At 32.8% G+C, this 25,139-nt stretch overlaps 2 protein-coding genes across 2 annotated transcripts; both read left to right on the top strand.

The window, feature by feature from the left end:
* Positions 1–321: 321 nt before the first annotated feature.
* Positions 322–23,361, top strand: LOC105346564 (little elongation complex subunit 2). The gene is made up of 18 exons (XM_066079124.1): positions 322–383; positions 838–929; positions 12,817–12,901; positions 13,193–13,339; positions 14,036–14,201; positions 14,775–14,897; positions 15,170–15,298; positions 15,482–15,619; positions 15,966–16,125; positions 16,299–18,239; positions 18,361–18,573; positions 18,755–18,909; positions 19,207–19,336; positions 19,556–19,640; positions 19,770–19,820; positions 21,782–21,865; positions 22,054–22,202; positions 23,058–23,361. The coding sequence occupies exons 1-18, from the start codon at positions 361–363 to the stop codon at positions 23,159–23,161; spliced, it is 3,975 nt and encodes a 1,324-aa protein (XP_065935196.1). The 5' UTR covers positions 322–360; the 3' UTR covers positions 23,162–23,361.
* LOC136273267 (uncharacterized) lies at positions 936–11,407 on the top strand. The gene is made up of 5 exons (XM_066077661.1): positions 936–1,302; positions 8,515–9,292; positions 10,637–10,776; positions 11,215–11,307; positions 11,403–11,407. The coding sequence occupies exons 1-5, from the start codon at positions 1,299–1,301 to the stop codon at positions 11,405–11,407; spliced, it is 1,020 nt and encodes a 339-aa protein (XP_065933733.1). The 5' UTR covers positions 936–1,298.
* Positions 23,362–25,139: the final 1,778 nt, after the last annotated feature.

Genomic DNA, 25,139 nt, shown 5'->3' with positions numbered 1-25,139 from the left:
CTGAAAATCGAATTTTTAATATCAGAATGTAACATTGTTTGATATCATTTATTTGTATTTTTGATACTAAAAAATGATTTTCTGTCAAGTTTTTTGATATCAAAAATTATATTTTTATAGCTTTTGATATCAATAATTTATCAATATCAAATATTTATTTTTTGACACCAGAAAATACCTCAAAAATGTTAAAACAGCGCCTCATTGATTTAATCCGTTAAATGATTATCAAAAATAGGTACAACACAATTCCACGAAGTAGAATACGTACGAGTTAATAAAAAAATAAGTTTATTCTAAAAAGCAAACCAAATACGAGGTCAAATACTGGATATTCCGGATTGAATAAACGACGAAAATATGGACACAAAAATTAGTTGGAGGTATCGTGTTTAATTTTACAGTTCCTTGTGTATTCACATTTGCTCAAAAGAAGCATATTATATGATTGGTTAACACTTCATCGACCATTAATGTATTACTTAACTGAAAGTAGGTTGAGCATTTTAATGATTTTTAAGTTGTAACAGTGGTAAACTGGTGAACGTAATTCAAACTGAAAATAAGTGTTTTTAACAGAGTTTCCCCATGTCAGTTCTAGTGTTATGTATTTTATAGCATATCACAGTTATACGCCATCAGAAGTATACGTCGTTTCAATCGGCATCAGTTATTAACAGATCTATGCACATATATTACCCCCTCCTTTCACTACCATCACAGCACTAAACATGATGTTGACTTGAAGTTTAAAGATGATTGAATTTCATAAACAATTAAGTAAATACTTGTATTGTTAAATATACATATATTTTATATTTTACCTATTTATTTCAGCAATAAGAAGCCAATAAATGGCATTGACTGCTTCTTCAGTGAGGAATCCTTCAATAAATACTCGGGGATTCCCTCCACACTGGAAGAGAGACCATATATGGCAAGAAATTAGGACTTTGTTTTGAGGTGATACTTTTGTACCCTAGGGTACACCTCCTATATTATATAGAAGAAAGGGGTTACAAAAAGGGTACAGTACAAAACCATAGGAAAATGAAAGTAGAAAATTACCCAGGATACTCTAGGGTCACGTGATACAGAGGGTACAATGGTTACACAATAATCGATTCTCATTGGCTAATGGAAAGTCAAGTACACTCCCACTAGATACCTCACCTGTCAATAACCTCATCTAGCCTACCTGTCACTTTGTCTTAGATGATAGTTCCTACTGAATGCTACCTGTTGTTTTAAGCTGCTAACTGTTGTTTATATTGTGATTTAACTGGATTTGTATCAGAATGGGTAAGTTTGCTTAGATATGAGTTTGCTAGCCATTTCAATTTAATTTATTTAATTGATTTATTGTGTTGAAGCTTGCTGGAGGTTTATAACAGTTGCAGTTTAAAGACTATTGAACAAATAGCAATATTAAAGTATAATTCATATTGTTAATTTTAAAATCAATATGAACTGTATTTTTTAGACTGTTATCTTGCTGCAAAATATGCTAAGTCTCACATGCAAATAAGACTTGAAACATTCATAAATTTTTGTCAGAAAAAAATTAGATTTCTCTTCTCAGCATTGATCAAAATGATTTGATTAGTTTGAAAAAAGATTTTTTGATAAAAATAAATAGTGCTTAATTATGGAAATCGTTAATTTTATCCTTATATACATGTTGTAATTATTTTTCCAACAAAATAGAAATTATTTATAAAAATAACCCTTTCTAGTTTTTATTACTAATTTTACAAGCAATTAATAATCAAAAAATTGATTTTTGTGGAAACAAGCAATTAATAATCAAAATTTGATTTTAGGGGAAAGATGAAATTATGCTGTACAAACTAAGTTTAACCTTATAATGCTTGTGTACTTTGTTTTAGTTATGACCAGGGACGTATATACGTCCATGTTATGACCATATTATATTTAGATTTGTAAGGTTTTGTATAGATCAATTTAATTCAAAAAATAGTGTACTGAAACTTAAAGCAATATATAAGCTGTATTCTCTAGAAATTTATTTTGCTGCAAAAACCACTAGTATGTTTAGTCTGTATGTAATTTATACTTGTATGATAAATAAGATTTGAAAAAAATCATTAATTTTTGTCTGAAGAATGATTAATCTTCTAAGGAATTTATAGCAGTTAAATTTTTGTACAGGACAACAATAATTCAATTATGCTTCAAGTAAGGCTTCTTAACGGCTTTTCCCACAAATGCTAACAGAAACTTAAAATCCGGCCATGATATTTTTGTCATTTCAGTAGAAATTTTTGTAAAAAAAAAAATTCAGCCTGAAAATTGCAGCTCATATTGCTTTAAATGAATTAAAGGTAACAGAACTGCAACTCTCCTAAATTAAGTATTAAACATTTGGTTTCTAATTAAATTCATACCCCATTCACAAGGACATACAATATTGGAATGAAAATTTCATTATATTTCAAAGAGTAATAGCACTTATATTACAATTAGATTCAAATTCTAATCAAAACAGTTTGCTCTAATTGTATCAGTACAGAGGGAAGATTTCGCAATAGATAGATAAAAAATTTAATTGGAATCGTTTGCTGCTACTTGTGTTAGACAGTTTTTTGTTGATATTTATATTAATCCTACTGCAATAGATCTAAGAAAGTATTATATGGGCTAGGTGACTTTGTTGGGGGAGATTGATGCATAAAAAGTATATGTAATCTATGTTAAAAATAAGGAATTCTTTTCTGAAAAAAAAAATGACTACCACAAATTTAATTCATTTAATTTTAACAAAATCCTTAGAGGGCTAACTCGATCTGTTGATGATCAGAACACAGTCTATAAGGAACCCTGAGCATTTCATTAAAAAAAATGGTTTGACATTAGTAATTTCATAAAGCATTAATTTGTCATCTAGTAATGTTGCGTCATCAAAAAATTATAACAAAGCATTTAAATGTTGTGGGCTACCTTAATTATTCTCTAAAGTTTAATTAATTTGTCTCTAAAAAAAATCAAATATCAAAAAAAAAAATGCATTGTAGATTTCTTGGTTCTTTGCTTATCTACACCAGAGGGTAATTGAAATAATCTATCTGCAGGTGAAGGTGTAAACAATATGTCTTTGAAGTTTGTATAACAAAGAAAGGTGTGAAACTTTGAGCCTTGCAAATAACATAAAAATATAAGAATAATACAGGTAGACCATACACATGAGAAAATAGCCCAACATTTTCCTTTGAAGCATGTCTCCTCTTAAAATACACACACATTATACATATGCAGGTGTTGTCTACAGAATGTCTTTGATGTTTGTATAACAAAGAAAGGTGTGAAACTTTGAGCCTTGCAAATAACATATTAGAATATATAAGAATTATACAGGTAGACCATACACATGAGAAAATAGCCCAAAATTTTCCTTTGAAGCATGTCTCCTCTTAAAATACACACACATTATACATATGCAGGTGTTGTCCAAGTATGTCTTTGAAGTTTGTATAACAAAGAAAGGTGTGAAACTTTGAGCCTTGCAAATAACATATTAGAATATATAAGAATTATACAGGTAGACCATACACATGAGAAATTAGACAAAAGACTGTCTTTGAGGAAGGAATCTTTTGAGCATATATGAGAGCTGTAAAATATGTCTAACACCTTGCAATTTACACAGTAAATACAATGTACATCTATTAATTGCTTGTTCCTGGTTTTGAACAAATTAAAAAAATTGAATCTTTTTTAGATGAATAAGATTGAGAGAAAAAATACAATTGTCAAACAATGTAATATCCTATCATATCATCATTTAAATACAAATTTGATTATTTACATTTTCTCCATTTTTATAAAAAATAATTTTTGTGTTTCATGGGTTCTGAAGAGTGTTTATAAAGATAACATTGCAGAAGAAATACTAATATAATTAACTTGCTGTGTAAAAATAGTATTTTACCAAAGAAAAATGGTATTTAAACTATTTAGGATGTCCATTATATTACAAAGTTTCGGTAAATTAAAATGCATATGAATTTTTTATTCTTCTATTAAGATAAATTATACAATATACATTCATTTACAGAGAATAGGAACTGGATGATAGATTTCAATCCCACAGATATGTTCTATAGTTTCCTCTTCTCTGTGACAAAAAGTACATATTTTCGATTTGAATATTAAATGTCTGTTGCTAAAATCTTAATATTAATTATTATTCTGTATTGGAAACATTGAAGCTTATACAGCTTTTTGTTGATGTGAAAGGTAGTTTATGGATAATTATCCACTTCATGTTCAGAGACAATGCAGTAACCTAATTTGCACAAGACATACATCTTATGGCATAGGTTATTACATATAAATAATAGCACTATTGAAATAATGGTACATGTACATGTAAAGTACATTGACAATGTATATAAAATAAAATTTTACTAACAGGCGAAAAAACCAGAGAAATTTTTCTTAATTATCATGAATATTGAAAGCTAGATGGAGATACTTCCCGAAATTACACAGTTCTTTAAAATTTTGAACACTTAATAATTGTATAAATTTGTATACAGAAGGTTTTTTCCAATAATATTTCTTAATATATTTTACTCGGATTTCACATGTCAAAACAAAATGGAATTCATCTTCAATATCTGAACAAAATTTACATAAGCGTCTTTCTTTTGGTACTATTAAGTGTGTCGTCCACTTTCAATTGAACGTCTATAAAATGACAATCTAATTCTTGTAATTTGTTTCTTATATGTAGAAGGTATTGATTTTGTTAAATAATATTGTAATGAAAACTGGTCTTTAATATGATTGTAAAAATAACATCGAGATGAGGAATTAATCTGTTCTACAAGTTGTTGAGTAAAGTGATCAATGATTCTTTGCTTAATTAAAGGAAAATAGGTTGCAAAATGTATATACTTCTGTTCAAACCATATATGTCCTAGACCTATTTCAAAAAGTTTATTCTTAATTACAGTAACCCAATTTTCAGCAGGTGCCAAAGACGATTCACACTCATTATACAGCATTTTGTAACAGGACTGCAAAATACAATTCTGACTTTGTAACAATTTGAACCAAAATTTGAATATTCTAAACATTCGTATAGTTTTCATAGGTAGCCTCCCAGTTTCAAAATATACAAGTGCAGTGTTTGAATTCTTCTTCACACTAACACAAATTTTATATATTCTAAATGCACTTTTTCTATATCATTTGCAGCATGCATGCCCCATATCTCACAGCCATAATTTAATATACTAGCAATATAAATATCAAAAATTGACAGCATTGTTTCTGTATTCAGATACAATTGACTTGTTTTTGACTTTAAAGAAAACATGGCTTTTCTCCCTTGGCCCGCCAACTGTTTCTGTGTATTGTTAAACTTTCCATTGTATTGTAACAAAAGGCCCAGGTATATAAAGCTATTGACAACCTCAATTGGCTCGCCATTTAAATGCCACCTCTCATTATTGTGAGTTTTACCACCATTTCTAAAAATGACAATTTTGGTTTTTTGTACATTTACAGTAAGATCCCAGACAGATGTATAAGAATACAATGTATTTAACTTTTCTTGAAGATCATGTGCAGTTTCGGAGAAAATTACCATGTCATCTGCGTACATTAAAACAAAAAGATTTAACTCTTGAATTTGTATCAATGGTATGTTACCTTTGCACAAAAATTCCATTTCAAAATCATCCACATATAATGAAAACAATATTGGAGATAGCACTTCTCCCTGCAAAAGTCCTGTGTTATTTTTAAAAAAAACTCAGATAACTTTCCTGCTGAATTAACACATGATTTCATATTATTATACATACTACGAATAAAATTCAACAATTTTCCTCTAATACCATGCAACGTTAGACAATTTTTCCCATAATTTCAATCTTTCAATTGTCTCAATTGCTTTCTTAAAGTCAACAATACAATCTTCTTTTTCTTTCTTATTGACATATTAATAATATTTGAAAGGCTAAATATAGCCTCAGCTGTGCCTCGTTAAATGGGTTGAAATCCAAACTGCATCAGTGATTACATCATTTGCGACAGACCATGATGTTAACAATCTTTGATTCAAAATAGATGTGAATAATTTACCAAAGCAACTGAAAAGACTAATGCCTCTATAATTATTGGGGTCTAATGCATCACCCTTTGTATATTATAGTAGATATATGATAATAATATTTGAAATCTGCAAATTCATTAAGTGGCGGTTGAAATTAATCCCTATAAAACAGTTACCGGTAATTTAGATTTTGGTAGAAGGAGTGTTTACTTAGTAATCCCAAAGTTAAATTTGGTACTGATGGGCCTGCTATTGAAAATGTTGAAACACATACTCATCTAGATATAAAATTCCAGCAGGGTGGTAGTTGGAGGACACATATTCTTGATATTCATTCTAAAGCCTGTACTTGTTTAAATATCTTAAAAATGTTGAAACACACCCTTAAAAGGGATGCCTTGATAAAAATTTACTTTGCCTTTGTTGCCCAGTTCTTGAATATTCTGACATTGTATGGGATAATTGTTCTGATAGAGATGCTAAACTACTTGAAGATTTTGCAGTTGCAGCAGCTATAATTATTTTAGGATTAAAGTCAAATTGAACTTGGTTGGGATACACTCGAAGTTTGACGTAAAATACATGAGCTTGTGTTATTTTTATAAGATAGTTTATGGATTAGCAACTCGAATATTTAGTTGATCTGATTGGACAATGATTACCTAAAATCCTATCCCCTAAGAAATCAGAACAACCTTACAATTCAAGTCCCCCTAGCTAAAACAACCTATTACAATGTACATGCATGAAAAGTCTTTCAACACTGTCATCTTTTACCCATGCCATAAAAAATATGTATTGTTCCAAATCCAAGAAGTACTTTAACTATGGTGTTCGAAAGGAAAATATAATCCATTGTCAACTTCGTAACTCAGCTAGTAATTTATTTGCTGATTTATATTATCATTTTCTGAGTGACAACCCAAGTTGTGACATATGTGGAAACAATTATGAAACATGTTCTCACTTTTTTTATTGAATGTCCAAAATACTGCATGTGATCAAAGACTTTTACTAATCCAAAAACATAGATTCCTTAAGACTGCCAATACCTTTTTCAGTACAACTCATTCTAAATGGTGACATTAGTCTTACTTATGATAAAAATATTGCAATATTTAAATATTTTCATGAATATATTCAATCAACAAAGAGAAATTATTATACAATAATCTATTTAGTCCTTCTTATTGTCCTATACCACAGAATCTGAACCTGTGTATAAAACCTTTTGTTTGTATTTTTATACCCCCTTCGATGAAGGGAGGGCATATTGCTTGGCTGCTGTCCGTCTGTCTGTCCGTCCACCAATAGTTTCCATTCATTTTCTTCACAGAGGTTGCAAGTATTGAAATAAAATTTGGTATACACAATTAATATAAAAATATCTAGGTCAAATTGGACTTTGGGTATGATCGAGCAATTTTCAATAGAGTTATGCCCCTTGGACTTAGTAAAATTCCACTTATTTGCAGTTTTTGTTCATTTTCTTCACAAAAGTTGCAGGTATTGAAATGAAACACATTTATTATAATAATACCTAGGTCAAGTTCAATTTTGGGTACATTCGAGCTATTTTCAACAGAGTTGTGCCCCTTTGACTTAAAAAAATTCAATTATTTGCAGTTTCTGTTCATTTTCTTGGTAGATGTTTCCAAGGGAGGGGGGGTATAAGTGTTTCACAAACATCTCGTTTCTTTTTTTTTTCTAATTATTACTAGTTACTATAAATGTATAAATAATATTATAATGATTATTATTATACCTATTGTAATTTTACCTAGCTATTATAATTCCCGGTCATATATTTCAAATATACATACAACATCAACATCAACAATACTCAACCATGTTCTATTTGTAAGCAACTATTTGGCAAAGAGATCTAGTCATTTATGGGGGTTTTCCTTCAATATCTATAAAAGTGCAAATTAAAGGATTTGTCTCATCACAAAAATGTTCAAAAATTGCATAATTTACTTCTATTCCTTCACTAGAAAACCTGCACAAATTGATATTGATTTCAAAAAGACCCTTTATGAATGTTGTGTAATACATGTTATGATCGAAATATTAATACTAAAATTACAGCACTATTATTGTATTAAATATATGACATATTTTTAAAGCATGATGATCGGGGCTTATAAGACACATAATAATTACAAAAGAAAAATTCAATTTTCTATTGGTTTTGACTTCTGTCATTTTGTCAATCATTTCAAATGACCTTATTTTACTTTCAATGCCTAATATTAAACTAAAGGTAAAAGTACGGGTAACCTCTTTCTGTTCCTTTCAGTCACCTAATAATTTGATCAAAAGAAATTAACACATTGAAAAAGAAACAAGTCAAACTTTTGAAATGACTCTTCCTTTAAAACTCATGTCCCGGTACTAATATTACACCTTTTATTATTTCTATTTAGATACCCCTCGGAAACGGCGCACCCTTAAAGATGTGGGCACAAGAACTCCTTCAAAGACTAAAAGACTTTTAAACAAAGATCCAGACACACCATCCAAAAGAATAGAGGTGCTGATCAACCAAAAGGAGGAAGCAGACAAACTTGTGGCAAACATCCATAGATTGAAAATGGACGCAGAAGAACATCTAAACATTCTACCCTTGGAGAATGAGGAGGACACTGTAAACCTTCTTTCCCTGTGCCTATCCGTTGCCCAGATGGCTACCCTCTGTGCAGTCGTCAACCACGTGCCAGAGAATTTTCCAGACAGGAATGTCATCATAAGGAACATTTGCAAGGCCTCTCCACTCTTTGCATCAACAAAGCCGGAATCTTTGTTGCACTTTCTGCGAATTCTTCCGTGTTGCCCAAATCTGATGACCTTCCACAAGGACAACCCAGCAGACATTTCATCACTGTTGTGGCAAGCTACCTGGCTCCACAAGGAACCCTATTTAGCTTTCATCAACCCCCCAGTGACTGAATGTCTGCAGTGTGAAGAGACTCTGTATTCCTTTGCCAGAGTTGCAGTCACCCTGTACACCTTGAGTGGACCCATTCCAGGCCAAAGAGGTGTTTTAAAATGCAAATCGTGTCAAATGTATTACCATGTGGATGGATACTCTTCACCAAATCGAGGAAAAGCATTTTATTCGCTACCAAGTGCCAGCCAGTGGAAAAGTGCAAGTAACAGAGTCTTTTGGAGCAAGGACCTGCACGAGTTCCTATGTGAATCTAGGTAATTAGAATTCTATGATAATAAATTTTGCATTTTAAAATTTAATTGTGGGTTTATGAGTCTCACAGATTTTGATCGGGTGTCATGGGGTTACTATACAGACAGATTGTAATAGTTATTCTAGTCAGCAAAAATTACTTGTAATGAAAGAAAGCCTTATGCATTAAAGTATAGAAGTCCAATATAGGCAAAAAAGAAAGCAATGTGGGGGGGGGGGGGATAATATGATTTTTAAAATTTAATTCAGTAAATATGAACAAAAGCCCCAAGTGGATTTTAAGTTTGTGATCTTTGGTTAACATATGCAAGTATATATAAAGGCTTAAATTATTCATTTAGCTATTGTGATATTAAACAATATTGACTGAGACATATTACATTCACCATCTTGTGACCCTCTGTGTTGGGATATTTTGAGATTCCTGAATTCATAATTTTGCTTTCCTAAACTTATGTTCATTTTTGTACAAATAAACTACTTCACTGATTAGATATAATTTAAATATACACGAGAAGTGAGTAGGGAAATGTGAAGAAAAAAAATAAGGTGAAATGAAAAAAATAAAAAAATAAAAACAGGAATAACCAAAAGAAATCGATATAGATATACCGGTACATGCATACAGTCATATCTCATATACTTGACTGCTTGTGGTCTTGAAGAAAATAAGATTTAATCAATTGATAGGAGGACTGCATGTAAACCCCTTTTAGTGATAATGATAACATTTCACCCACAGGAAGCAGATTCCAATGAATTATTATGAAAAGTATTATAAACATATTAACCAGACAATTAAAGATATAATACAGATATATGATAAGGAAAAATAGTGTAGTAAAGTGACTGCTAGGAATTTCAAGAAAAGTGTTACATCTCAAATCATGGGTTTTCATTAAAACTATATTTACATTCACCAACTATGATTCCTTTTTTTTCTTATGGAATTTTACTTATTGTAACTCATCTACACACATCGTTTATTGATAATCTTAATTAACTTTATCGACCTAAGAAAAACCACACTGCACAAAAAAATATTGATTGGGGATATCAAACAAATTCACATACTAATGTACGTCAACAGTAATTTAGTTAATTTTACTTGATTTATACGGGTTATGACGGTAGTGATGATTGCACAAAAACAATTAAACTCAGGTTATATATTTTTTTTTCGCCTGCAATCAATGCTGCGCCACCTTAATATCCCGCATGAGTAACAAAAGAATTTCATGTTTCTATATTCCAATACTACAACATCCCGAAACATATTGTTGCTTATGGACTGAATGTAAATGCATCATACTTTAAAATATTTCATCATTGTATTCTTATTGTAGCAACCATGGATTTGTTTCGCACCAAGCCTTTGCAGAAATCTTCAATGCTGTTTACTCGGAAAACCATCCCAGAACTCAAAAGTTTCATGCTTGGAGAGACTACATGTTGACATCTGAGAAGACTGATTTAAAGACTTCAGGTATTGATATGCAATATGCATTTAAAATTGATTTGCATAATTCCTTTTGTCTGAGAACTGGGAAGAGATACATATTTATTTGCAGCCATAAAATGGGGAATTCATTTCAATAATTTTACAAGATTTTGTATTCCTATTTTTATTCTCTTAACTGCAAATATTTTAAACTGAATAAAATGAAGCTAATATTTATGTGCAGAATACGTATAGTCTTAGATGATATATCGCACAAGAGCGGGAATTAACCTATTATGATGATACAATGCTTAATACCGTATATATAAAGAACCATACTTTTGGTTAATTTTTTATGCTTGTATACTCAGTGTCCAAATTTTTTTGTAATAGCTTGTTTAATACATTTTTACTGAAATAAAAACCAACTACCAGGGCTAGTTGGTACTTAAACTTTATACAACAATGATATATCTATTTCAGGCACCAACTTTTCCAATGATGACAACATAGATGATCAAACCATTGCTGATTGTGAAATGACAGATTCAATCACTGAATCGCAGTCATCTCATGGTAAGAAATGCACTCATAATGCTCTGCTAAATATATTAAGATTGTATGAGTTATCTCCCTTTAGTGCCACCTTTAAATGTATGTAACTTTTGCAGCATAATAATGAAAAAATTTCACATGCACAAACTTTTTAGATGGCTAGGTTGTTGTGTAAAATAAGAGTATGATAAATATAACATTTTTAAAGGTAAATTATCTTGTTTCTTTTCCTTGCTTAAAAAAATGCACGGGTGGTTTCTGAATTAAGTTAATTAAATTGGTTTGACATTGTTGGATTTACTGAAGCATTACTCTAAAGAGGCATTGCCTTTATAAGCCTTCTCCATCCAATACAGCATAAAATGCAATACACGTAATGTGATTACAAATGCACCTTGACGTGAGGAAACATTATTAGGTTATTCACTTGAAAAAGTTCCATTGAAATATCTGAGAAGGATGTTGCTTGGAAATAAACTCCCAAATTAGGACAGAATGTCAGGCCAATTTTTACAATTGATTTTTTATTAATTAGAATAAATTTAACGCCCGCAGTATCAAATTGTTCCGTAGTGGTAAGTGCGGTGTGAATCTGAAACATTACAATCCAAATAGTAACAGAATTTCAAAATTAATTTTATAGATCCTGAAGAAGAAAGCTGTGTCTTAGACTAAAATATAGACTTCTTAACCCTTGTATCACTTTCTAATAGTGTTGTAACCTACCCGTATCCAAGTGTACCCTTTGTACCCACTGTACCCTTTCCATCAGCTCATATATTTGATTTTTTAACTTAGACTAAAATATAGACTTTTAGTATCACTTTCTAATAGTGTTGTAACCTACCCGTATCCAAGTGTACCCTTTGTACCCACTGTACCCTTTCCATCAGCTCATATATTTGATTTTTTAACTTAGACTAAAATATAGACTTTTAGTATCACTTTCTAATAGTGTTGTAACCTACCCGTATCCAAGTGTACCCTTTGTACCCACTGTACCCTTTCCATCAGCTCATATATTTGATTTTTTAACTTAGACTAAAATATAGACTTCTTAACCCTTGTATCACTTTCTAATAGTGTTGTAACCTACCCGTATCCAAGTGTACCCTTTGTACCCACTGTACCCTTTCCATCAGCTCATATATTTGATTTTTTAACTTAGACTAAAATATAGACTTTTAGTATCACTTTCTAATAGTGTTGTAACCTACCCGTATCCAAGTGTACCCTTTGTACCCACTGTACCCTTTCCATCAGCTCATATATTTGATTTTTTAACTTAGACTAAAATATAGACTTCTAAACCCTTGTATCACTTTCTAATTGAGTTGTAACCTTTTCTATAGCTATTTAAAGTTGATTCTCTAAAATCCTTCCCGACTCCCCTACTTTCAGTTTTAGTAGAAATATATAGTGTACCCTGTTTGTAACTTTTAACACATGTTTTATATAGTGGTGTACCCTTGGGTACAAAACTACTACCTTAAAACGCAGTCCTAATTTCTTGCCATATCTAAGAGAGACTGTTAATGAGAATCAGACAGATGAAGGGAGAACCTGTCTGTCCCAGTGTCACACACAGGCAGAGTGAAACTGCTTCAGATGCCAGGTTAATGAATAATTCAATGCTGTCTTGCACAAGTTTAGGGCTTAATTTAATTAAGAATTATTGTAATTTAAATGAAGTGGAAAGGATAATTAATTGCATGTTCCAAAAGACATTGCAGGAAAATAATAGTGTAATGGTTTAAACCAGTAGGTAACACAGGGACCACTGTATTAAATATTTAGTCAGATGTTACATTAACTATCAGGAAAAATTATATATATAGAGTTACACAGTTCACACAGAGGTCAGTCTTGCATGACATAGTGTTTTATCTTTTCATCATTTTTAAAGGTTTGAACCACCAGAATCTGCAGATGGTACAGTAGCTATGGGTAAAAAATTGTCTGACAAGCCCACCAAACCAAAGGGGAAAATAGATGAACAAAAGGAGAAAGCAAATTCTAAGACAAAGAATGCTCCAGAAGCCCAAGGGAAACAGTATGTATGCATGATTTGCAGTAAAACATGGTTATAGTGAACAGGCTTATAATGAAATGACACGTACAGTGAAGTGATTTTCATTCCCTGTGACTTTATTACATGTTGTAAACTTGACAGGTACATGTATAATGAATAACACTTATAACAAAGTAAAATTGCCCGTCCCTGACACTTCGTTATAAGCATGTTTTAAGGTACTTTAAAAAAAAGAAAGTTTTTTTTGTCAAAATCAAACAATGAGAATTAACAGATAAATATATCTTTGACTTTCATCCCTTTCTCGCTGCTTATAATTGCTTTATAGCTTGTATAATGATCGCATATGAGTTATTATTATTGCAAATATGTTTACAACTAATCAAAGTCATGCAATCATACATGTATGTGCAATCAATGTTTTAAAATATAGTATTGTAATAAATGTCTTAAAAACACACATGAGCTGGAAAAATCACATATTCAATCATAAGAAAGTTTAAGTCCTGCATCTAATTAGTAATAGCAATGAATCGCAAGCTAATTGTAAAATTAATTAAAGATCCCCATGCCAATTAATTTTCAGATGCAGTGTGTTCATAATAAGGGATTTTTTGGATGAGTTTTAGAGAGGAAAAAATTCCAATTACAGTAAAAAAAATATACAGTGTATATCAAGCATAACAGATAAATTGAAGTTGAAAATAATTATTTCAGAAAAAAGAGAGTAGAGCCACCTTTGGTGAAAAAGATTGCACCACCTAGGAAGTCCAGATTCTCACATGATCAGCAGAAACGTTATGTGTACCTCTACAGAAAATACTCCCACAAGACTACAATTGATACAACTGAAGAGGAAAGAATGGAGATGAGGGAACTCCAGGTATTAAAGTACATTTATTTTTATAGGATGTTTACACACTTCAAAAATAATCCTCAACAGTTCATATTAACATTATGTACATACATTCTTGAATTTTTTAGGTGCATTTGAAAACAGAAAATTGAATTTCACTGTTGCAATGATAAGATGCTTACATGTAAATCAGAAGAGGGGAAAAAGTGTACTTAAAACTTGATAACTTCCATAAAAAGGATAATTAGAGACATTATTTTTTTGAATATATGTAAAATTACATGGTACTATATGTGAAATCAAGGTGATGATATCACCTACATGTATCTGAGTACATGATACATTTATCACAAAATCAACAACTAAAAAAGGTGACATTACTTCCTTAAATTCAAATGAAATAGGTGATATATCAATTGTTTGAATAAATAATATCACCTAGTAGACTTTTCTTCAATCTTGTTTGGATGGTATCTTCAAATTGGTGATGTCATTGAATGCTTGGCCAATATGCAATAATATTTTTGGGCAGTGAACAGAGATAAAAATTTTGTACCAATAAGCCTATCATGAGCGATACTCATTTTATTTCCCTGAAAGCTTCTGACAAAGGAGGTTCTAGAGGAGCAGGCAGAATTTCAGCAGTTCCAAGAAACACTTGCCAACACCTGTCACAAGACAGACTACACATACATGCACCCGGCAGCCAGGAGTTACATGGAGGTACGTATAAAATAAAATAAGTGAAATCCCAGAGTAATTATTAAAGATATTGCAGAACAAGTTACTTGGTATTGATGAAAAATGTATTTGTAAATATTTGTTGAACTAGAAGTTTACATCTCATATTCAAGTGTGTTTGCCAAAAAAAAAAAATATTTATTAATAAATAGGTGTATGTATGAAAAATAATGCCTTTTTGGCATCAGTATTTGCTTGTTATACATGTATTTCCTTTATCAAATTTTTGACCATCATGCTTTTTGTCTGTTTAGGACTACATTCAGAGCAGGAAAAAGGAAGCAGAGTTGTATCCAAAATACTACAATGCAGAAAAATCCTTCGAAATTGATGGTGAAGGCTCCCTTCCAAAGATGGTATACATTAAACCGCTTCTTCAGTTGGTAAGTCAATCTCTACTCCCAAAATCTAATCTTAGAAACATGATACTGCGTTTTGTGTCTTCTTTTTCTCCAATTTTATGCCTTAAAAGATCAAGGGTAAATGTACACGTGAAGTTGATTTTGGTTTACTCTCCTTGAATTTTAGTAGAATTTCTTGGAATTTTGTTGTTTGTCATTTTAAAGGGGGTGGTGCCAAAGATGATCCTGCCCACTGTGAATCAGCAGCTAAAGCCAGAGCTACCATTGGATTCTCCAGCTGTCAATCAGCAGTACCCAGTGTCTAAAAATAGAAATTGCAAACCAAGTGCCTGGAATCATGAGGTTGGTTCATGTATTGAAGTATGTGAAGAAGAATTTTTTTTCAATAATTATGTAATTTGAACGAAATTGCCAGACTTGCTTCTCTGAGGTTCTGTTTACGGTAATTTTATTCTTCTTTATATGTGATTCTTTGTACATGAACATGTATACAAGTGTATTTTTCGGTTTTATCGATGAAAAATTGTAATTTAGTTCTTCTCACAATTATTCAGGAACATGTACATGTAATCATATATATTCATAAAAAACTTCAAATATACATGTTGTTTAGGGTTTTTTCATACATGTACATGTATATCACAATAACAAACAAAACAAAATTACTCTACTGTGTCCAACTATATAGCCCTGCAGTATTGACCAAAATGCTGAGCACTTGGCTGTAGAGAACAGAGCTCATATTGTTATATCCTCCGGAGCTCTCCAGTGTCTGGTGGACAACCATGCACCTAAACACCTAGAACATTGGGAGATGCCAATCACTGTCAAGGACTTCCCACTCAAAGGTCAGAAAGGGTCAAAGTTCATAGGCTACTTTCTCAGTTTTCTATTCTCAGAACAGCCGCTCTTTGATTATTTAGGGGTGAAAGGTTTTAGATAGGTACATGTTCATCTTATTTTTCTATTCATGAACCTATCCCACCTTTTTAATGATGTAAATTTGGATTTTTTTTTCTAGAGGGTGATAAGGTAACTGTGCACCGAGTGGTTTTCATTGACAGACCATTTCTACCACCACAGCTTACACCTAAAGAAAAGAACACAAAATATTTCAAAACTGTTTTGAAGTCCTTCATTGCAAAGCCATTACAGAAGGGACTTGTGTTTAGTAAATTAGACGATTCAGAAACACAGGAGAGAACTTTCAAATCAACACCTCAAGTCACTCCACAAAGTGCTGGTAGCAATGAATGTGGCAGCTCCAAAAGGACTGCAGGTAAAAAGAGGAGTAAGAATGGTGCTGTAAAGAAAGAAGAGCCATTCTGTACAGAAGATGTTTCATTGGAGGATCTTGAGTGCTTTGGAACTGCTAAGAAAAAATTGAATTCGCTTTCCAAACACAAGCAGACCCCAATGTTGGATACCGGTGAGGATTCTCAATCGCAGATGAAGAATGAACTGGATTCTGTGAGTGCAATTAAACATAAGAAATTTGAAGACAAAGGAAAGTCTTTTGACTCCGATCAAGACTTGCTGAGAAAAATCAGGGAAATGCACAAAACTCCAAAAGGAGTAAGTGAAATTCAACCTGTAACTCAGCCAGAGTTAGAAACAAAAGAAGTGAAGACAGATTCTTGTGAAATAACATCTGATTTTCAAGAAGGATTTCAGGAGACTGATTCTCAGCTTTTCAGTGACAATGATATTGATAAGAAAACATGTGAAGGTTGTGAAGTAATTGTGATTACAGAAGCCAAAGAAAATGCAAACAATATTGAGGGAAATGCAATTAAAAATATTGATACAAGTGCAGGAAATGAATTTTCTCAGAGACTTGAAGAGAATAAAACTGTTGTTTTGGAGAAAAGTGAACTTCTTACAATTCCTTGGCGAACACCGGAACCAATAAATGAAAATAAAAAATCATCAGTATCCCCCAGAAAATCGAGACGACTCCAAGCGAGGAGTGTGGCAATAAAGAGCGAGGAGGACAGCAGTGAGGATGAAGAGGACAAGCTATACATCATGGAGTCCCCTACAAAGAAGATGGAGGTGATAGAGGACGCTCCAGCCAGCCCTTCTCCTGCTAGTCCCGAGCCAGATATCAGTGACATGGAGGTCTGCAAGATCATCCCCATAGGATCGGACTATGCATCGGACTCGGTCCAGAGTCCGCCCAGGAAACAGGAATCTCCTGCAAGCCCAGAGAAAGGAGGGGTATCCGGCATTACTGAGGCTTTTCCTTGTCCCATTATTCCTCTGTGTAGGGAGAGTGAGGATGAAAGTGGGGACCTCTCAAGTCAGGTACAAACTTTAAAACAGGTGAATCTGGGATCTGATGGTGGGTTTGATAAACCTTATGGTACCCCATTAAGGAGATCGAATCGACACAAGAGCCCCAGTCAGAGTTTAGAATCATTGAGTGCAGAAAGTGATCAGAATACAAATTTTGCTTGTAAAATGGAAAGTGCACCCATTGAAGGAAAAGAGGAGAATTCTGATAGCGAAGTTATTGCAAAGAAGAGGAAATGTAAAAAGGATGTTATTACATCTGAAAGTGAGGATGATATTAAAGAGGCCAAAAAGAAGTTGGTAGAACCAGTGAAAAAAAGAAGAGGAAGACCTAGAAAAAATCCAATGCCAGAATCTGTTGAACCAAAGGAAAATGAAAGTATGGGAAAAGTGGTGCCTCCATGTCGAATGACAACCAGATCCAAATCATCGGTGGGTGGCACTTCTGAAGACGAGACATCCGAGAAAGAGATGCAGACAAGAGGAAGAAGAAAAAGGAAGTCAGAGACAGAGGTGTTCAATGAAATCAACACGGCAGCTGCCAAATCAGTGAAGGAAAACTTGAAAGCTGTCAAGAGTCAGGTTGCTGAGAATGATAAACAGGCCTTAAAGGTTTCTGCTGAAACTTCAGCTGTGGGGACAAATAGAATGAGGTCTTTAGATACTGGTGAGAGGTTTAAAGAATGAAGCAATGGATCTGGAATTTTGTCATTTTCAAATAAAAAATCTTAATAGATGAAAATTTACTTTGTTTGATTAATTTTTTTTCCAATTTTTTTTTTTCAAAGAAAATATTTTGGGCAAAATTGGACCCCAGAGAAGAGTTAGTCATGTAGGAAAACAGACAATGGTACCAGCTTCAAATCCAGAGTTTTCTCAGCAATCGGATGTCAAAGCAAGAGGTGGTAAGAAAGCCTCAAAACCCACCAACAAAACTGAGGACGAGTTCTCTTTAGATAACATTCTTAGTGTACAGCAGAAGCTTCTGAAATCCAGTGAAGGTATGTGACAGTTATCTGCATACATGTATTTAAATTGTTCACATAGACTTTCATGTTCACCTTACCTAAAGGAATCTTGCATTTGATTCGGACTGAGATTCACAATTTCATATCGTTGGATTCTTTAGAGTCTGATGTTCAGTACCGGTAGTTGTGATAATATTTTTTTTCGTTTTCATAGAACAAAATATTCCTGCAAATCCGGTTGAAAATGTTGATCACATCTTCAAGTTTCCAATGCGCAACAACGTGACCTATAACCTTTGGGATTTAGGAGGGTTCAAGGTCATTGTGCGATGCAACATTCACGGAGTTATACGAGACCTCAATCAGCAGGTATTGTAGGCATACTTGATATAATAGCACCTTCCACCCTACTTCTTATCAGAAAAATTCAAGTATTTAAGAACTATTATATGATTATGAAGAAAACTGATGCATTTACAAACATGGAGCCATGAGTGCTTGTTTGGTTACACTATCTAGTTGATGAGAACGATGACATTGGCTTTCATGCATATTAATTTGTATGATTAAGTATTTATTCCTTTTTTGTTATGAACAGTTTGAATTAAAAACAATTGCCATGATTTGCAATTGTGTGCAATCTTTGTTTCTTGATCCATCCGACAGTTGTCCTTCATTCACCTGATTCCAAAGCTGGAGTACCAGTGTCAATTTGGAATGGAGCAAGTTACGGCCAGCGAGACAGCGAGAACCTGGATCTCCTCCTACATCAGACCCAGCTGTCGAGTCCTGAGAGGTAAGCCACCTGCATCATATTGTATTATCTAACACTGAATCATTCAAATTCATGGATTTTAGATGGAATTAATGTGTTTGCTTTTTTTTAGTGAAATTCTTATGACTGATGCACAATTAAAATGTATTTGTGGAACATGGTATACATTTACTACTGTAAGAGCATTATGTTACATACAGGTATATTAATAATCTACCATGTTTGCATTTTATTTACCAGCCAGATTCCACACACAGAGGACAGAGTTAGTGTCTCTAGAAGAATTGCAAGCAGCCCAGCTTATACCTCCAACACAGAGCTTTAGGTGAGGAATGCCAAATCAAAGTCTATGTGGTCATCCTATTAAAATTACATAATAGAGGTACGATTGAATATTTTTCATGGTTTCTATATGCATGTACATGTATTGAATCTACTTTTTTCTTCATGCTAGCCCTGGAAAAGCATTCCTGATGCTGCAAAATATATTCCACCATCTCCACCAGTAAGTGGTACCGGTATTCATTTCGCCATTGGGTGGTTGTGCTGCTTATCAACCATTGTCAGTTTTCTTTTGTACAGAATTGAGTTACAAAGTTTGTGAACTTAGTTAAAAAAATCCAAGGGTTACCTGTATTTCCATTACAATTGTTCATCATTACTCAGAAAACTACAATGTTCTGAAAAACCTGATATTTCATTGATGGTATCAGATTCATTTTATACATACATTTACTCTGCAAACTGGTGACCTTTGAAATGTTATACTAGTATACATCTACTAAGAGTATCTCTTGTAAGATTGCCATGAGTGCTTGAATAAGAAGTATTAACTTTTTTGGAAGCATAAATTATGACAGTACATGTACAATGTAGTATGTACAACGTAAGAATAGACAGAATAACTGCTAGGACAAAGGCAGCCTTGATCTTATAAGAAGTTATGTTTGGTTAAACTTTGCTACTAGTACTGGTATGTATTACTCAGTAATTCATTCTTTTATTTAGGTAATTTACATCACTTAATTGACCTACTGCCTTTGGTGTCGTTTGTCAATCTGTGCCGTGCATCGTCTGTTTACAATTTTTAACCATTTTTTGTTTGAAGCATCTCTAGAACAAGAGAAATCTCAATTTTGAAATTATCTTTATGGATGGGGGCAAGCTTGCAAAAAAAAGGATAAATTTTAAAAAATCTTCTTCTCTAATCTCACACGTGAGAAAAAAACTATGTACATGGTTATAATGATCATAAAGCTCTGTACGAAAATAAGATTAATATGTAATTTGTGGTCCCTGGGTCAGGGGTTCAGACCCCAGGGGTGCAAATATGGCCATTTAATGAACATGTATTAAATCTGAGAAAATCTTATTTTCTACCCATATAAATTTTAGAAATACTAAATGCATGGTTATGATTTTCATAAAGCCTTCACCAAAATTTTAATTAACATTCGTGGCTTTTGGGTAAAGGGTTTAGGCCCTAAGACTGGCCCAATATGGCCAAATAGTGAAAATGTCAGAAATTTTAGAAAAATCTTTTTCTCTACCTCCACAGTAGGGGAGACAATTTGAATGGTTATGATTTTCATGAAGCCCTCGACTTAAACTGTGAAATTCAAGGTCCCTTGGTCAGAGGTTTAGGCCTTAAGGTGGGGCCAACATAGCCATAGACGGAATGCATGGTTATGATGTCCATACTGTCCTAAATTGTGACATTCTTGACCCTTTGGTCAGGGGTACACACATTTGGGTTTGGCCAATATGGCCACATAGTGAAAGTGTATTAATTTAATATTAAAATGTTTTTTTCTGCACATGTACTTTTATAAAGAGTTTACAATTTTTGGCCCATGGAGCTTTGGTATAGATAATCCAAGGTTCCTCCAACTTTTCCCCCACCCCACCCCCTTTTGTTTGATGTTTGGAAACATCAATTATTAAAAGCTTGCAATGATTAACAGTCAGAGGAGTCTTGGTTTAGGGTGTTGACTCAAAAATGAATTTTAAAATGCTAACATGACCTCCATGACAGGTCTATCATCTATGGACCATGGTACACGGGTGACGGTCAGTGTCAGTGGGCCTCTTGCTTCAATTACTCTGTTTTTCTCTCTGATTTCAAAAAATTCAACCAAACTTATGTATTTCTAATGTCAGAGTATTTGATATGATATTGATATGTTGAAGTTAGTTGAATGTCTTAACGGTTAACCACTGCTTAATATTAATTTTAACATTGATATCTCGATCCTTGGTTATCTTCAAGATCCGATCAACAATGAGGTTTGACTGTGTAGGCTAATGAGCCTATATATAGACACTCATGTCTTAAATTATCCAATGTTGAGTCTGGATCATTGCTAATCAAGGTGAAGGGTTTTTTTTACTTTGTTTTTTAACTTTGAGAATTTACTACCTGAATTACACATAAACACATTAACTTTTGACCTTTTTGCTCTGTAGGTTGTCTCCTGGTCAATATCTCCTTGCTCACAAAAAATTCTCAGATAAATGCGTCATAAAGAAAGCGACAGAGGGTCATAAAAGGTACATCTCCAAGAAAGGAAGATAATTATACCAACCCAAAGTTTTATTGCTCCAAGACTATATTTGTTTATCTAACTTCATCATTATACTGAAGATAATTGAATTCATGAGTCTTTTATAGCTTGGTTTTATACTAAATCGAAATTAGGATAGAAATTTGACCTTTTTTTTGTTTTGTTTTTTACCAGAGGCTCCTATGATCTGCACTTTCAGCAGCTTGGCTTTGCGGATCCCGACTTTGACAAGATGAAAGTTCCATGGATTCCACTGGATCCCGCCATAATGATCCCTTATCACACACTGAATGGTCGAATCCCATTGACCTTTGACCCATCTGGTGAGTTTTGAAGAAACCTCTTGTTCCTGTCACAATCCTTGTTATGAGACCATGCTGAGAAGAGATTTCGAAGAAATACTGGGGTTTCAATTGAATCCTTTTTTTTTTTTTTTTTGCTCTTGGCTTGATCCATGAACTTAAATGTTTATCGAAGTGCTATTTCTAATAACATATTGTATTGATAAGATTGGTCGCCACAAATTTACGTATCGATCATTAAAACTGTGAATTGCACTCAAATTATGGAAATTGATGTCCACTTACATTAATCAAACCTTGGTAGTCAAAAAAATTTTGAATTGTCCTTTTATTACTTTTGGAATCATTTCGAATATTCTGGGGTGGGGGGTTATGAAAAAATAAATTTAATAAGGAGGAAATCAATTATTAAATATATTAAATTGACTGAAGTGATTAAACATTTTTTTTAAATTCATTTGGACATAATAAAGTGTCTTTTTTCTTAAATTGTATTTATATATTTTGAAAACTTGTGAATGTCTTAATTAATCTTCGCCCCTTTTTTTTTAAAAAGGGGTTTTGAATTTTTTTATTCATTTTTGAATTTTTATTAAAATTTATTAAATTTTTGAATATTTAATTCATTTGGACATAATAAAGTGTCTTTTATCTTAAATTGTATTTATATATATTGAAAACTTGTGACTGTCCTAATCTTAGCCCTTAGTTTTTTGTGATGAAACAAGTTACTCTATTTTCTCATTTATTACTTGAAACTAAAAATGCAGCCTCCACCATAAAAATGAATTCATTTGATGTGGATTTCATCAGTATTGTTGGATTGTTGTTTTTTTTTACAAATACTTTTTATGAAAGTTTTGTTGATTTTTGCAGATTTCAAGTTTAATTTTACATCACAAAATAAAACCACAAAGAGGAAGAAAAAGAACAGAGGAAAGCGGAATAAAGGCAAGGCCAAAATACCAGCATCCAAGTGATGTACATGTACATCATACAGATGTAATAGAAAACCCTCACACCTCAGTATACAATAAGTACATGGGTGTGAAATAAAAACTTACAACTAATTCAGATACTTTTTGTAAATCTATTTTCTTTGTGATATGTGAACTTGCAATATTAGACAATTTTTGTGAGCTTAGACACTTTGTGAAATAAAAAGGATGGAGCAATTGGATACTTTTTTGCTGAATAGTTATACAACTTCTTCCAGCTTGAAATCAATATTAATATAAATAAATAATATCAATATTAATAATTAATATTTTCGTCAAATTAATATTCTCGCCTACTTAGTAATTTGATTCCCAGATGAATATTTCACACATAGATGACAGTGCTATTTCCTTGTGAAAGGGTAATATAATATTTAGAATATACCGGTATTTCCATGGTGTTCGAATGAAAATTCTGAGAAATCATGGGGGAAATAAAAGTTAATCTACCGGTACACACTATTACAGAAACCGTGTAGTTTGTTGTCAATCCTGACAGGGAAATTATGGGAATTGAGACACAACATGTTCGGCTGACAATGACTAAATATAGTGACATCATTATACGACATATTGTTTTCCTGCTTCCTTCCTGTGCAGTATGACGTAAGAAATTGAGACTGGACACTTTTATGTTATATAAAAGATATGTTTTGCTTAGTATACCATATCCACGATTACCGCAAATTTGTTTGAAGCGATTTGCCATATAAAGGTCAAAACAGCTTGTATTTATTCTCATTTTTAGGGGAAGTGTGGGGAGATAATGCGTTTAAATATTTAGCTTGTAACTTTCAGTGGCATTTAACTTTTTAAAGAAAGAAAAATGATACAGATTTGTAGAGTATTCTAATTGCATTAAATTATTTAGCAAAAGTCTTGATAAAGATGCATATTCAGCGTTGTCCGTAATTGAAAATTTTTATTCGATAAAGGTTAACACTTTTTAAATGCAGTGGCGGATTTAAAGGGGGGTGCACCCATATAGATTTGTCAAAAGTTATAATATACTCCTTCTGGCAAGGAAAATTAACAACTTGTGAGTCTTAATTGTCACCATTTTGGAAACTCGTGGGATTTTTCTACATTAGACTGATTTCAACGGTGCAGCATAAAGAAAACTCGTGGGTTTAATGATGTACATAACATATAGAATACCCATTTAAATCACGCTCCCCGAGGGTTGTAACCTGACCAATCAACCACATTAGAGTAATTATTCTAGCTAGTGTTTTTTAAACGACTCTTCCGTGTTTATTATAATACAAAGTGCCATAGTTATTTTTTTTTAAAATTAAACTTCCATTTAAATCGTCCCACTGAACTGATAAATCTACAGCAATTCTGAAGAAAAAAAATTAAAGGAAATATTTCTAAAAATTTCTGATTGGCAGAGTCTTTTAATGGGATTACTGCAGGTCTTAAATCTACAAGCCTTTAAAATTTTGTTATTTTATTTAAGTATTATCACGAGAAGAAATATAACGAAAGTCTAACTTTGAAGACTTCATTTCTACCCTACAAAATATCTAGAACTTGGGAGCTTCCGAGGTCTTTGCCTCCTGGATCCCCACCAAGGCTTTGCCCTGGACCCACTGGGGGCCGCAAGGCGGCCCCAAGACTGGCGCACCCTCGAACTTCCAATCCTGGATCCGCCCCTGAAATGACATTTTCTCTTAGTATTATGAAATGCAGATATATCGAAAATAAAAGTTATTCAATAAAGATATCGTGATAATTACGTATTATGATTATTTTGGTAACGAGAATACCGGCCGGCCAGTATCGAGCCTTTTTATTAAGGTTTAGTTTTAACATCTTCTTTAAAATTCGGGAGCTTCCAGTGCATTTGTCCTTTAGATCCCCACTAGGACTGTTCCCTTACAACCGACTCAATTTTTTACACATCACTCCCCCCCCCCCCCCCCCCGTTCGCAATATCTGCCCCACCCCTCTGATT

Source organism: Magallana gigas, chromosome 3 (genome assembly GCF_963853765.1).
Source record: "Magallana gigas chromosome 3, xbMagGiga1.1, whole genome shotgun sequence".
In the NCBI taxonomy this organism is placed as follows: Eukaryota; Metazoa; Mollusca; class Bivalvia; order Ostreida; family Ostreidae; genus Magallana; species Magallana gigas.
The sequence above is the reverse complement of the archived record's forward strand: the minus strand, read 5'-3'. Positions and strand labels throughout refer to the sequence as shown.